General features: G+C 41.9%; 1 protein-coding gene across 1 annotated transcript in view; it reads right to left on the reverse strand.

The window, feature by feature from the left end:
• Positions 1-15628, reverse strand: part of NCKAP1 (NCK associated protein 1) — a 906912-nt gene that overhangs the window by 744237 nt on the left and 147047 nt on the right. The window contains exon 5 of the mRNA XM_069225777.1: positions 8475-8617. Coding sequence (XP_069081878.1) covers positions 8475-8617 — 143 coding nt within the window. The remainder of the gene's footprint in view (positions 1-8474; positions 8618-15628) is intronic.

Raw genomic sequence — 15628 nt, forward strand, 5'->3', positions numbered from 1 at the left:
TCCTTACCTGTTCTGGGTCCTTGATGCTTCATAACACTGGCGACGAGGATGGTCAACTCTGCGTGTTGACATCCCAACTCCTTTGTATTTTCGAGTTCGGCGGTGCTCCGGATCCGCTTTCTTGGGGAACCGGTCAAGTCTTGGAGCGGAGGCGGAGTTGAGGTCAGCTCTTTCTACTGCGGATCAGGAGGCGGAGACGAGAAGAGTTCTTCCGGCTGTCATCGACCAATTATTTCAAGAGTATTATTTCTTCTTGGACTTTTGTGTGTTTATTAAAACACATTCGTCAAGGACAGCGCAACCCGGCGTGTTGCTCCTAATCATTCATTCAGACGTCATCGTGCCGCACCTGGTGTTTTTTGTTGGTTTTTTTTTGTTCTTTCCTTTGTTTTCTCTTGGCAACCAAAAGATGCTTTTCTGTGAATCATCGGCAACTAGAGACGCTTGTTCACAGATCATTGGGAAACCCCTTCAGTACATTTTGCTCGAGAATTCTAGTATTTATCTAACTAATCTTTGTGGGGTTTTTTCTTGTAATTTCTGTATATGTTGTGATGGTGATATTCATGCAACTTTAGACTTAGCATTTAATGTTTTATTAAGAATGCTTCTTCAAACGACTTTGGTTTAAGCTTTTATGTTCTGTTGTACTAAGAATAGCTTTCATATTAGTATAAATATTTTTATGGGTATATCTGTTACGGTGTAGTTTAGATACATTATTACTTACTATTATTTATTCTTTCTACAAATATGCAGAATGTTTCCTCTCCTCCTTTCTTTCTTTCCACTCCTGGTGAACCCCCAATTAAGTGGGCTAAATGGAAGAAAGTCTTCGAGAGGTACTCCAGACTGTGTGGTACTTCGTTGAGCAATGAGAGGAGGACTGCTTTACTTCTTCATTGTTTAGGAACAGAGGGTCAGGAGGTTTTTGACCATCTTCCTGATCTTCCAGACAATGAAGCGATCAATTTGAATGAGTATGAAATATGTATTAGAAAGCTAGATTTACATTATCTTCCTAAGGTTAGCACAATTCTTGAGAGGTATTATTTTGGGAAGCGTTTTCAATTGAAGGGTGAATCTATTGAGAATTATATCACTGATTTGAGACGTTTAGCCTCATCATGTAAATTTGGGTCCACAATAGATGAGAGAATTCGTGACCAATTCATGTTGGGATGTAATGTTGAAAAAGTACGGAGTGAACTATGGCTTTTAGATGATCCTCAGATTGATCAAGTTATTTCTTTAGCTAAAAGAATTGAACATTCTCTTAAGTGTGTTGATGCTGTGAAACACTGTGATTTCAAAGAGGTTCATGTAGTTGGAGATACTAAACCCAAATAATCAAACCTCTTGATAAAGAATTATCCTCCAGTGTTGCTAGCAAGAAATGTTTTAGGTGTGGAAGAGGGGGACATCTTGCTAATAGTAAGCTTTGCCTGGCTCTTAATAATCTTTGTTTGTTTTGCAAAAAGAAGGGTCACTTTTCGGTGGTGTGTAATCTGAAGAGAACAAAACAACATGTGAGAGTGGTTGATAATGATTTTGATGTCTGTAAGGCTGAATCTGATCTTGCCTGTGGTCAAATTATACTTCAAGTTGGGAACAAGTTGTCTGGCCCTCTAGATTATATTACTGTAGAGGGTAAAAGAACTAAAGTACTTTTTGACTCAGGGGCGAAGATTTCTATTGTGTCTAATAAGTTTTATCAAAATGAGTTAAAGGGTAAGGTTAATCTTTTGAAACCTGATATCAAACCTTGTGGCTATGGTGGTGAGCCCATTGATTTACATGGTTATTTTGTTGGGTTGATAGAGTATGATCAACGATTCACCTCTGGAAAAGTCTATGTACCAAAAAAGGGAGATAGCATCATAAATTGGTGGCATCAGAAAGATCTTGGTGTGATGCTTGATCCCAACAATTCGCCTCCTATTATAGTGAAACATTTAGGGGATATGGGTGGTGTGGATGTAATTTCTACAACTGATCTCACAGAGAACTTGCGTAAAGAATTTCCGAATGTTTTCAGTGACAGAATAGGTTGCATGAAGGGATATTCTCATAAAATTAAGTTGCTTCCTGATGCTATACCATGTTGTAGTAAAGTGCAGAATGTTCCTTTTGCGGTAAGGGATGAGTTACAATCAGAACTCCAAAAATTAGAAGATCAAGGGATAATTGAAGAAGTGGAGGGAACTGATTGGTTGTCCCCCATAGTTGTAGCTAAAAAACCTAATGGTAAAATCAGGATTTGTGTTGATCTTCGCAAGCTTAATAGATGGGTAATGGTGGACAAATATCCTCTTCCCAACATTTCTGATTTATTAACTATGGTTTCGGTGCTAAGGTTTTCTCTACAATTGATTTAACTTCAGCTTATCATCAGATCATCTTAGATGAATCTTCAAGAGATCTAACGGCTTTTGTCACACCTTTTGGTACGTTCAGATTAATTCGATTGCCTTTTGGTTTAATCTCGGCTGCGTCTGTTTTTCAAAGGGCAATGGAACGCATTTTAAAAGGGATCAATGGTGTGTGTGTATATCAGGATGACATTCTGATTTATGGGGAGAACAGTGGTGCCCATGATGAAATCCTCAGAAGGGTGTTAATGAAAATTTCTGAACATGGTTTGACCATTAAGGTGGAAAAATGCAAATTTGCAGTGGGGAACATTGACTACCTTGGACATACTATAACTGGTGGTGGTTTATTTCCCAAGAAAGATCTTGTTGACACGATTAAGGGTTTGGCTTCTCCTACCTCTAAGGAAGAACTGATGAGATTTTTGGGGATGGCTGAGTATTATAGTAAATTTGTTCAAGATTTTGCAAGTTAATGCTTCAATATGAGACAGTTATTAAAGAAAGGTAAAGAATTTCTGTGGGATGAGGAGTGTGAGAAAGAATTCATTAAGTTAAAAAATTGTTTGTGTAACGCTCCCAAACTGAAGAATTTTAATCCTAAACTGCAATCTATACTGACAACTGACGCCAGTGGTAAAGGGTTGGGTGCGGTTCTGCAACAAGGATAACGTAGTGCAGAGAATACAATAGCATTCATCGCCAGGAGTCTGAAAGATACTGAGACAAAACTACTCTGTTATAGAGAGAGAGGCTCTTGCGGTTTATTGGGCAGTAAAGAAATTAAAAAAGTTTTTGTGGGGAAGACCTTTTGTTGTGAAAACCGATCACAAACTGCTGGTTGAAGTTTTTAATTCCAAAGGTGTTGATGCAATCTCAAGCAGAATTACCAAATGGATCATAGCTTTACAAGAGTATGATTTTCTAGTTGAGTATGTTCCTGGGACTGATAATTACTCTGCGGATGTGTTATCAAGATTGGTATCTTCTAAAACGTCAGATTTTGAAGATGTTGAGGACTTCGAGCAATTTGATAGTGTTTGTGTGCTGGATCTTGAAATGATTCCTGAAGAAAAGTGGCGTGAAGATACCAAGTCTGACAAAGTTTTACAGGAAGTACTCAAGTTAATTTGTTCTGGTTGGAAGAGCAAAAATCAAGGCAGTGTAGAGTGCAGAGAGTTTTGGAATGTGAGAGATCAGTTAAGTATTGCTCGAGATTTATTACTTAGAGGGATGAGGTTGATTCCACCATCTAGTGTAAGAGGTTTACTTATTGGTCAAGCACATGACAGTCACATGGGAATATCTAAAACAAAGGAGAGGTTGAGATCATCGTATTGGTGGCCTGGGATGGATACTCATGTAGAGAGAGTTGTTCGTGACTGTATACAGTGTGCTCTTAATGAGAAGACGATGAAGTCTAGGATTCAACCGATCATAGTTAGAGACAAATCAAAGGGACCTTGGGAGGATATTTCACTAGACATTTTGGGTCCTATATATGGTGATGGTGCTGTTGATTATGTTATTGTGGTCATGGATATGTATTCTAGATGGCCTGAGATATTTTTCACCAGAGGGATTGATACGCGGAAAGTAAGAGAGAATCTTAAGACTCTCTTTACTAGGGAAGGCATTCCTTCTATCTTACTTACTGATAATGGGGTACAATTGACTTCGAGAGAGATGGAAGATTTTCTTAAGAAATGTGGTATAAAGCATAAGTTATGTGCGTTATATCATCCTGAGTGTAATGGATTGGTTGAGAGGTTCAACCGAGTTTTAAAAGAAACTATATCCTTGGCTAAAGATAATCATCTTAACTGGAAACAAGAGATAATTAATAAAGTTGCGGTATATAGACATACTCCACATTCTACAACGGGACAGACTCCGTTTGTTTTGTTTCGAGGAAGACGAGGGAATACCATTCTTGAGCCACATTGGGTCAATGAATTTTTGAGGGAGAAAGGAAGAAAGAGTGTTGATGAGGATTGGAAATTCAGGTAACAAGAGAAATCTTTTAAGAGTAAAAGTTATTTTGATAGAAGGAATGCGGTGAAGAAGACTTTTGTAAGTGTTGGTGATTGGGTTATGGTCAAGAATCCTGTGTTGAAGACTAGTAGTAAGAGATTTTGCTTTCCTTTAAAGGTTGTGAAACTTTTCACTAATGCTGTTAAACTGAGTGATGGCCGAATTTGGAACTTAAGTAGAATAAGTAAATTTAATGCTTATGCTACGGGTTTGGATACTTTAAGGTGTCAACATGAGGAGAACACCTGTCCTGCTGACGATATGGAAACAAGGAAGTCTGAAAGGAACATAAAGACTCCTTCACACCTAAAGGACTACATCTTAAATGGACGGAGAGAAAATATTTCAAATGCGGTGGATGAAAGGCCAAAAAGAAGTATCAGGACTCCTTTCCATCTCAAGAACTTTGTTATGAATTAATGTATATCTTTGTTTTGCTTGCACATTTGGTACCTTGAAAATTTGTTTTATCTTGATAATTTTGTTTATGTTTTTCTAATTATTGTAATTATTAAAGTTTTTGCATTTTTTTTGGTTATGTTACATAGGGGTGAGGTGTGTTGTAATGGAGGTAGAATTAGAACCTCGGAGGAGAGGAGGTTGGGATTTTACTGATGGAAACTCAGATCTTTGTAAAATAAAGAATAAAAGGATCATTTCCTTACCTGTTCTGGGTCTTTGATGCTTCATAACATCTCTCCTCCTTAGTGGGGTAAGGGAGAGCATAGCACGCCAGTAAGGTGATGGTCTGACTGATGTAGGATGGTGACAAATTCAGGCAAGAAAAATGTCTTGGTCCTCAAAACCAGCTTGCCTGGCAATAAGTTTGGTGGACTGACACAGAGTTTAAAGCTAACTCACATGCCACACCAATGTTATGTAGATGAGAAACACAGAATTGAGGGTAAGAAGCCACAAGGAGAAGTTAAGTGGCTTGAAGGGACTACATATCGGAAACATGAGGCCCAAGTCAAGGTCCCACTGTGGAATAACAAATGTAGAGGGAGGGAATATATGGTGGAAACTTTTCAAAAACTCCCAAACAACTGGTGATTTAAACATTGATGGCTAATCGGGCAACTGCAAAAAAGGCAAAAGGTACTCTTTGACTGTGCCCAGAGCAAAGCCTTGCTGGTCCAAGGCTATAACAAATATCAAATCACATCAGGAAACTTTACCTGGAGGGGAACCTATCTGCAGAGTACCACACCAAGCAACAAATTTGACTCAACAACAGGCATACGTACTTTTTGTTGAGGGTTGACTGGCTGCCAAGATGACAACCACCACTGGAGGAAGCTGAAAGATTTTCAGCCAATGAAGCTCAATATCCGAACGTGAATGTGGCGATTGGGAAAACCCGGGTACAGAGCCCAGACCTGTTACTGCAAAGGCAAGCCCTCCCATGGAGCCGCCTGATTAGAGGTCAGCAGCTCAAGCCCAGGAGTTCTGAATACCATATTCTCCTTGCTCAATCCAGAGCCACTAGGATGACTTTGGCATGGCCAGTCCTCATCTTGAGAGCCTGGGTCAGGAGTGGAATTAGCAGATATGCATACAGAATGCCCAAGTTGCAGTGGAGCACATCCCTGAGTGAAAGGCGCATTGGAAACTCCAACACGCAGAAGTGCTGACAATGCGCATTCTCTGTAGTAGCAAACGGATCGCACCCAGGTTCTCCACACTCAGGGAGGAGACCCTGCGGCTCCTTCGGCTGCAACCGCCCCTTGATATCTGCTAGCAACCGCTGTGAGTTTGTACTGGTATGCAATGATCCTGCCAAGTGGATCAGCACCGGGAAAATTCCTTATTGGTTCAGCCATTGCCAGAGGTGCAGGGCTCCTGAGAAAGGGGCCATGACTTCACCTTACCCTGCTTTATGCAGCACTAAATGGCAGTGGTGTCATCGTAAGCACTTGAACCAGCCTCCCTTTGACAGCAGGAAGGAAGGCTTTTAACACCAAGGGGATAGTCCTTAACTTCAGCAGAATGATTATGGACCAGAGACCTCTGATCTCCACTTCTCCAAGATCACCACCCCAACCTTGAAGCAATGCATCAGTTACAACTGCGAGCTCTGGGTGGGGAAAGGAGAAGGGTCTCCCGGTGACCCAATTGTGGTCCAGTAACAACCACTGCAGGTCTTTTACAGTCTCCTCCAAAAGCTGAAAGTGGTTGTAGACGTCCCCCTGATGTTGGGCCTACTAAGACTTCAGATTCCACTGCAGAGACCGCATATGCCACCTGTCGTGCTCAAAGAGCAGGATGCAGAAGAGCATCAGTCCCAACATCCTCAGAGTCTTCCTCTGTAAAGTACCAGACCAAAGCTCATAACCTGAATGTCCTGAACTCTTTATCCCGAGGAAAAGGTACAAAACCAAAACATGCACTGATGGGAGGAGTGTGAGTGGCAGGAAGGGGCCAAGTACTGATTAGTTTTCTTGTATTGTTTCTTTGACTTATCTCAAGATTTGAATTGAGAGGAACACCGACCCCTGGAACGACTCAGACAGGTTCTGGGTCCCTAACAGAACTTTCTACTAGGACCTGTACCGTTGCAAAGTATTCCGGTGCTTGGCAATGTAGAGTTCAGACTTGCGGTCTGAAATAGCCTTTGGGTTAATGGCCGCGCAAAAAACTACAGGTGTTAGAGTCACGGCTCCACCACAGACAAATTTGGTGAGGATCGGTCACAGACATTTGCTTGCTATAATCCTTACACGTCTTAAAACCAGCCATTTTGGGAGGTGACATGCCCTTCCACACTGTAACCAGAATTGTTAAGCTAAGCAAGGTTAGAGTCTCAAAGAGACAAGCAGTAGCTCCAGATCTGTGTCTGGTGGTGCTGAACGAAAGGGACATCAGAACATTGGAGTGGCCACGTTTATATAAGCTCCGCACGTAATTTCTGTGATGCAACGCTGTCAGTGCGCAGCTGTACGATGTCACTCACGCAGAGGTGCTGCTGAAAAGTTTCTGGATCCAGTCTGACTCCTGAGGAATATTCAAAAGGTGAGAAATCTGCAGCTAGAAGTTTCTATCAGAATTTACATTTCTGCTGTCTCAATCACGTCCCTCCAGATCAACACAGACTAAGTTTCCAGTTCTGGACCTTTGTTTGATAATCTAAAACATTCTGAGTGTTCTAGTCTAGTATTATTTCACTAAACCACTAAGACTAACACACTTAAAAACAATGAGCTGTTGGTGAAAACACTGTCCGTTATGATTTGGCCACTGTCAATTCTACACAGGGGAGACGTGGTACTGCTTAGCTCAAGTCAGGTAGGTTTTGGGTGTTTTGCAGGAGGTACATTACTAAGCCCGGATAAAAAAAACTCTGATGCCTGTGGAACCACATGTGGCATGCAAACCCTGTTAAACCAGCTACAAACGCTTCTGAGAAACCTCATTCCAGCAGTAGGCAACAGTGAGTTACAGACCATCATACAATTAGCCACTCTAACAAATGCTAGAAAAGACAGCTGAGTATGCATCATGTTATACGAGATGAACAAAACAAAAGAAAAATGCAAGCTGTATGAAGGAAAACAAAGCGTGACCAAAAGCTAAGGTTCAATAAACGTTGAGAAAACCTCAGAATCTTTTAAAAATATTTTGTAACCAATATCACAGGAATAAATTAACATTAAAACGGTGTGTGCATTCTATCAACGTTCCTTGGAGGAAAAATAGAAGCAGGAAGGTTTTTGTTGATGACACGTAGTGCAAAGGATGGCAAGACCACTGATCCAAGCCCAGGGGACCCAGTTTCACATCTTTAAAACCAGCACATCTTTTCAAGGAGAAGACGGCAGCAAGAGTATTAGCCAACTGTAACAGAGGTGTAAGAGGCCGAGAGTAGCAAAAAGCCTAGTAACAACATTTTACTTCCCCTATGCTTGAGAATATTTATCAAGCTAGACATATGCCATCAGACCACAACTTAAGGTTCTTAAATGTGGTTTAGCCACTCAGAGAATTAAAAGTTTGGTTAACAAAAAACACAGCAAGCCATCATTTGCAACATAACTCTCAATGCTTGTGTAGACAGAGACTAAAGTTTACCTTGATCCATGTGTCATATCGTGGGCATAATTGTACAACCCGATTATGGCTTTTCTTTCTTCTATTCGAGACAACATTATCATGAGGGTTGTGTATGTTACCATCAAATCTAAATAGTTCCTTGTTAAATCAAAGTTGACAGTCTATAAAGAAAAGTGAAGTGCAATATTATTTCTCAACAGAAGTTAAATAAAGGATCATAAACATTGTAATGAACTTATGTTTTCATATGCATTTGTTATAGGCTCTTTTCATCTAGCACAGCGTATCAGCATTTTAAATCCAAATGTTCTTTCATAAAAATCACATAATGGGTTAGTTAAAGTGTTTTATTTACCATTATACTTTCCCTTAAAACACTTTATCCATTTTGGGCTAGTGGCAACCTTTCTTGAAACATCACACTAATAGTATCCGGGATTTAATTTTGGGAAAAAATGTAGTAAATTAATCTTTTCAAGGACTCTATGGCCAGTAACATTATCGAAGACTGCAAACACCATTATTCCACTGCAGGTCACCCGCAGGTCTTCTGCCGCATACTTTCAGGTCAATAAATCTTTTCACTCTCAGGTGCCTGAATCTGTTGCTCACTCTTGAATCCCTAAGCCCTTGCTCACTCTCGTATCTCTGAATTCCATGTCAGGTTCTAAATATCCTGGTCATTCTTAGGGATTCTCACTTGCCACTCACCAGGATGACCTCAGAGGTTCACACTCATTCTCAAGACTGTAGTCTTCCACTCACCCTATGGGACCCAAATCTGTTCAACCTAAGGCCTTGAACATTATCCTCCCCATCAGTTGATCTTTAAACTATCCACTTATCAATAGGTCCCTTAAAACAATTTCCAGTCTTCTGTCCCCTAAAGATCCTGCTAAAACTCAGATCCCTGAGGTTCCAATTTAGTCTCATGTGCCTTTGGATTCCAGCTGATCTTCTGGTCACGTAATTTCCCTGGGTACCATTAGAACAAGTATTCTGTGACCACTCTTACTTAGAAGATTCAGGGTACCCTCCTTTCCCTGAAAACAGTGCTTACTATGAGATTCTGCATAGCTTATATTTCTGTGCAGTTCCCTTTGAACTCTGCTCCCCCTAAGGGATTGAGGCTCATGGTCAGTGCCAGAACTCAAACTCATGCTCACCATCAATGTTCCCAGTAGGCACGGGGTGAAAATTTGCTTTAGAGACATTGCTTCATTTAGGTCCTTTCCCCTTAGCTCACCTTCAGGTTCAGGAGGTTTCTGCTCACTCTCACTTCTCCTAAGCCTTGTTCACTTTCAGGTCTTAAAAGGCCCCTGCTTGCCCTAATGGCTCCCGCTCACCATGTGGTGCCCAAGGCTTCTTCTCTGTCATTTACTTGGACTCCCTGTCCCTACCAGATGCTCAGAGGTTCCTTTTCAGGGGGATTGATCATCAAAGCTTCTGCTCAACTTAGGACCCTGAGGTTCCTACTTGCATCAGACAATTAAAACCCCTGCTCAATTTCACATCCCAAAGGTCCTTGCTTGCTTCAGATCACTGACATTCCTTTTCACATTGAAGCTTCTCCCCCTATCCCTCTTAAGTGGCAAAACAACTCACTGCTAAACCTCAGGTATAAAAAGAAAAAAGGGAGCACACTGCCTCACACTCAAGCAAAAAGTTAGCCCCAATGCATCATGGTAAATGCAGTCACTTCGTTTTGTGCTGAAAAAGTAATCCAAAGTCTTTCACCTAAGTAGGTGCAGCAAGTGCTGTGTATCTCTGGACACGTGTTTCTAGGTTTAGCCCGTCATCAGCAGAGAGCAGCCAAGTCTGTGGGGTTGCTTGAAATGCCGCCAAAAGTCTTCTCGGGTTTATGTACCACTCACTGGCGCACAGGTGCCTCTCCAGAGCTCGTCAGCTCGTTAGCTCAAGGGAGCAGTCATTGGACAAAAAGAAAAAAGGGAGCACACTGCCTCACACTCAAGCAAAAAGTTAGCCCCAATGCATCATGGTAAATGCAGTCACTTCGTTTTGTGCTGAAAAAGTAATCAAAAGTCTTTCACCTAAGTAGGTGCAGCAAGTGCTGTGTATCTCTGGACACGTGTTTCTAGGTTTAGCCCGTCATCAGCAGAGAGCAGCCAAGTCTGTGGGGTTGCTTGAAATGCCGCCAAAAGTCTTCTCGGTTTATGTACCACTCACTGGCGCACAGGTGCCTCTCCAGAGCTCGTCAGCTCGTTAGCTCAAGGGAGCAGTCATTGGACAAAAAGAAAAAAGGGAGCACACTGCCTCACACTCAAGCAAAAAGTTAGCCCCAATGCATCATGGTAAATGCAGTCACTTCGTTTTGTGCTGAAAAAGTAATCAAAAGTCTTTCACCTAAGTAGGTGCAGCAAGTGCTGTGTATCTCTGGACACGTGTTTCTAGGTTTAGCCCGTCATCAGCAGAGAGCAGCCAAGTCTGTGGGGTTGCTTGAAATGCCGCCAAAAGTCTTCTCGGGTTTATGTACCACTCACTGGCGCACAGGTGCCTCTCCAGAGCTCGTCAGCTCGTTAGCTCAAGGGAGCAGTCATTGGACAAAAAGAAAAAAGGGAGCACACTGCCTCACACTCAAGCAAAAAGTTAGCCCCAATGCATCATGGTAAATGCAGTCACTTCGTTTTGTGCTGAAAAAGTAATCAAAAGTCTTTCACCTAAGTAGGTGCAGCAAGTGCTGTGTATCTCTGGACACGTGTTTCTAGGTTTAGCCCGTCATCAGCAGAGAGCAGCCAAGTCTGTGGGGTTGCTTGAAATGCCGCCAAAAGTCTTCTCGGGTTTATGTACCACTCACTGGCGCACAGGTGCCTCTCCAGAGCTCGTCAGCTCGTTAGCTCAAGGGAGCAGTCATTGGACAAAAAGAAAAAAGGGAGCACACTGCCTCACACTCAAGCAAAAAGTTAGCCCCAATGCATCATGGTAAATGCAGTCACTTCGTTTTGTGCTGAAAAAGTAATCAAAAGTCTTTCACCTAAGTAGGTGCAGCAAGTGCTGTGTATCTCTGGACACGTGTTTCTAGGTTTAGCCCGTCATCAGCAGAGAGCAGCCAAGTCTGTGGGGTTGCTTGAAATGCCGCCAAAAGTCTTCTCGGGTTTATGTACCACTCACTGGCGCACAGGTGCCTCTCCAGAGCTCGTCAGCTCGTTAGCTCAAGGGAGCAGTCATTGGACAAAAAGAAAAAAGGGAGCACACTGCCTCACACTCAAGCAAAAAGTTAGCCCCAATGCATCATGGTAAATGCAGTCACTTCGTTTTGTGCTGAAAAAGTAATCAAAAGTCTTTCACCTAAGTAGGTGCAGCAAGTGCTGTGTATCTCTGGACACGTGTTTCTAGGTTTAGCCCGTCATCAGCAGAGAGCAGCCAAGTCTGTGGGGTTGCTTGAAATGCCGCCAAAAGTCTTCTCGGGTTTATGTACCACTCACTGGCGCACAGGTGCCTCTCCAGAGCTCGTCAGCTCGTTAGCTCAAGGGAGCATTCATTGGACAAAAAGAAAAAAGGGAGCACACTGCCTCACACTCAAGCAAAAAGTTAGCCCCAATGCATCATGGTAAATGCAGTCACTTCGTTTTGTGCTGAAAAAGTAATCAAAAGTCTTTCACCTAAGTAGGTGCAGCAAGTGCTGTGTATCTCTGGACACGTGTTTCTAGGTTTAGCCCGTCATCAGCAGAGAGCAGCCAAGTCTGTGGGGTTGCTTGAAATGCCGCCAAAAGTCTTCTCGGGTTTATGTACCACTCACTGGCGCACAGGTGCCTCTCCAGAGCTCGTCAGCTCGTTAGCTCAAGGGAGCAGTCATTGGACAAAAAGAAAAAAGGGAGCACACTGCCTCACACTCAAGCAAAAAGTTAGCCCCAATGCATCATGGTAAATGCAGTCACTTCGTTTTGTGCTGAAAAAGTAATCAAAAGTCTTTCACCTATTGGACAAAAAGAAAAAAGGGAGCACACTGCCTCACACTCAAGCAAAAAGTTAGCCCCAATGCATGTATCAATGGTTGTACACAACTAATAAGGCTTTCATGGATCCAAAGAAATATCTCTGCAGGTCATATCATGAGAATGTAGGACAGCTTGATACTCAATAACATTTACACTGTGAGAAGAGATATGATCCAAATCTGCTTGACATGCTACAGGAGCTCGCTTCAGCTCCAGCTTTCAATTTAATTTTGTATATATTATCTGCGCCCATGCTTTCGCTCACCCACACGTATGAATAATCATTCTCTCCTCCCTTTAGCCCCTTTTTTATTTCATCATTTCACCTCCACTCTCACATTCTAACCCAAAGCATCCATTGGACTTAGTATGTTTCTGTGTCTCTCCATTTATCATATTAGCTTTTCGTTCTCCATCAACATCCAGCCATGCTCTTAGCCCTTTTATCTATTTTACTCTCCCCTTTATCACTCTCCTTCCCACTCTTTTCCCTTCTTTTTTGTTTTACATTTCTTTTTCCCTGTGTCTCTTACCCTTAGTCTCTCTCATTTTCCCCACTTCCCTCATCGTGAACGCTCTTTCCCTCTCTCCACTTTTCTTTTTCTTAAACTATAAAGTTGCCCCTCTCTTAGTCCTCTGTCTCCTACATAGGTTCTCTCATGTTATCTACCTACCTCTTTATTCCCCACTCTGTTTCAGCCCCTTTTTAAGTTTTACTTCAGTTCTCTTTTCTGTCTTGCAAATTCTTCCTTTCATCAGTTCTGTTTTTTTGTGTCACACTCACTCATTTCCATCCATCTGTTGAAAGCCTTTGTGCCCTACACTACAACAAATGTAATATTCTGTTGTGTTTTATTTATTGCTTTCTTGTAGTCATGAACTATGTGCTACAGCAATCCTTGACATTAGCAGAACGCCATTCCCCATAGAAATTTAAATGATTGCGGTTCTTGTGAGTGCTTTGAGTTCCACATTATTCCAAGGGTGATTCGGGGATGTGGAAGGGCTTTGTTCTACCCCTGGTAATAGACCGTCCAAGATCCTAATTTTGAGTTGGGTGGTAAGAAAAGCCACATATTTCTGGTCGAAATGGTAAAACCTAAAGAGACTCCACTGGTCGTATTCCCTTTACCACACTATATGTTTCTTTAAGGACATACAACTTGTAGGTTTGATTACAAATTTAATGCTTCCTATAGGTACCCCGCCAACCTCTAAATCAAGCCGTAAACTGCTGGCCCACTGGACCGTCAGAGAACTAAGGAGTATGAATGAGGCTCTAATCCATCCTTTCAGTATTCTCACTAACCAGGGAACTTCTGACATCATCTTCTCCATCCATCTTTACTTTATCATTCACTGTTGCATTGCCATCTCCTTTCCCTCCACTTTTGTTTCCTACACTTCACTCTCTCTCTATGCCAATCTCATTCTACTGTTCTCCCCTCTCCATTTTCCTTGCTTCATCTTCACTTTGGTCCCTCTCTCCCTACATCTGGAATTATTTTTTCCCTCCTCTCTTTCCTCTTTTCACTCCCACATCTATTTGTCTGTCCACCTCTTTCTCACAGTCTCTGATTGCCTTTTGTATCGCTCTCTGTCCTTTTCTTTGACTAGCTCTTCACTGCCTCTGCCCTTTCACTCCAGGATGGAGGGTGGGGGCCAATTAGGTTTTTTACAGCAACATTGTGGAAAAAATGTGCCTTCTTTTTACCCATATCTATTCATACTTTACTTTAAATTTGAAGTTATTAAAAACTTTTTGGGGTTCATCATTCACAGTTTTTCTCCCTTTGTCATATTGTTTCTCTACACTTTTGTTTCCCACCCTTTATTCTCTCTCTTTATACCTAGATCTCATTTTACCCTTCTCCCCACTCAGTCTTTCCTTACTTCATCTTCGTTAGTCTCTTCCCTCTTCTCAGCTTATTCAGCATGTTCTCCTCTTTCCTCTCTTCTCTCTCTCTCTCTCTCAATTATACCTATTTCATCTACCCCTCGGTTTGTCTCTTTACCCTTCTTTCAGTCTCATTTCCTTTTATCTTTTTCTCCTTTCCTTCTCTAGCGCTCCCCTATCTTTAACTTTTTACCTCAGGATGGCGCTTGAATGAGGATTTTTACAGCAATGGAGTCAAAAAAATGTGGTTTTGTTTTATCCATTTCCATTCATATATTCAAATTTAAAGTTGTTTAAAACATTTGGGCTTCTTAGTGTTTTTTTCTTCTTCCATTGCTCTTCGAGCGTCGACAGTACAGCATGGGAAAAGACTGGGGGCGCAGCAGACACCTATAGCTTGACTGTCCAATCTTTGTGGTCTGCTGCAGGGGACAAAAGCCTGGTTTACAGCTAATCTTCATATACTAATGCAGGAAGGGAGACAGTCCACACAAAAATGTTTTATAAACTCATATTCTCCACTTCAGCACTACACCATTTTTCAGAACATAAGAACTTTCTATAAAGAGTTACAATCTTTCTAAACCATTCATGGTTTAGAAAGTATAAGCTCTAATAATTATACTTAAGTGCAGGAGCATGAGTTTGTGTTCACAGCTAATAGCCCAATTCAATTTATAAATTAAATTCGGTGGATAATAGAAGTATTCAACTTAAGTCCAACTTTAAGAGCGCAATAACAATCGCCTCTCCCATCGAGTTACAGAAGCGACCTTTTTGGAATGCCTCTTTGTAGACTGAGCATGGGATCGGAATCAGGTCATCTGCAAAGTTAATTGTGCTGCTTAAAAGAAGCACCTCTTTGGACGGGAGGAGGTGCACCACATGCTGTGCCAGCTCGGTTCGGCTCATGCTTTTGTGGCATGCTCAGACTAACTTTCACCTAAGGCCACAGCAGCCCTTTTGGTTACTAAGCCATCAGCAAAGTCGGCCCAGACATGTGGAACTGCTTTATCCACAGCTAAAAAGAAATGGCCCACCATCTGGCCTCTGCCACAGCCCATCGGGCAAAAGCCAATTGCCCACCTTGCCCACAGCATTAAGAGAATAGAGGAAGGAAAATGATTAAAAGGGGACAAGGAAGAAATGGCAAACTGTGAGAAGAAGTGGATAAGGAAAAGGGAGACACGTAGTGGGTACTCTTTTGAGACTTTAAGACTCCACTCCACCAAGAAAGAGCCCACTGTCCCTGAGGGCTCCTCGGGACCACAAAGATCTTATGCAGGCTGACTTATGGATGTTTTACACCATACAGAAGG

The sequence above is a fragment of the Pleurodeles waltl genome, chromosome 3_1, assembly GCF_031143425.1.
Source record: "Pleurodeles waltl isolate 20211129_DDA chromosome 3_1, aPleWal1.hap1.20221129, whole genome shotgun sequence".
Classification (NCBI taxonomy): Eukaryota; Metazoa; Chordata; class Amphibia; order Caudata; family Salamandridae; genus Pleurodeles; species Pleurodeles waltl.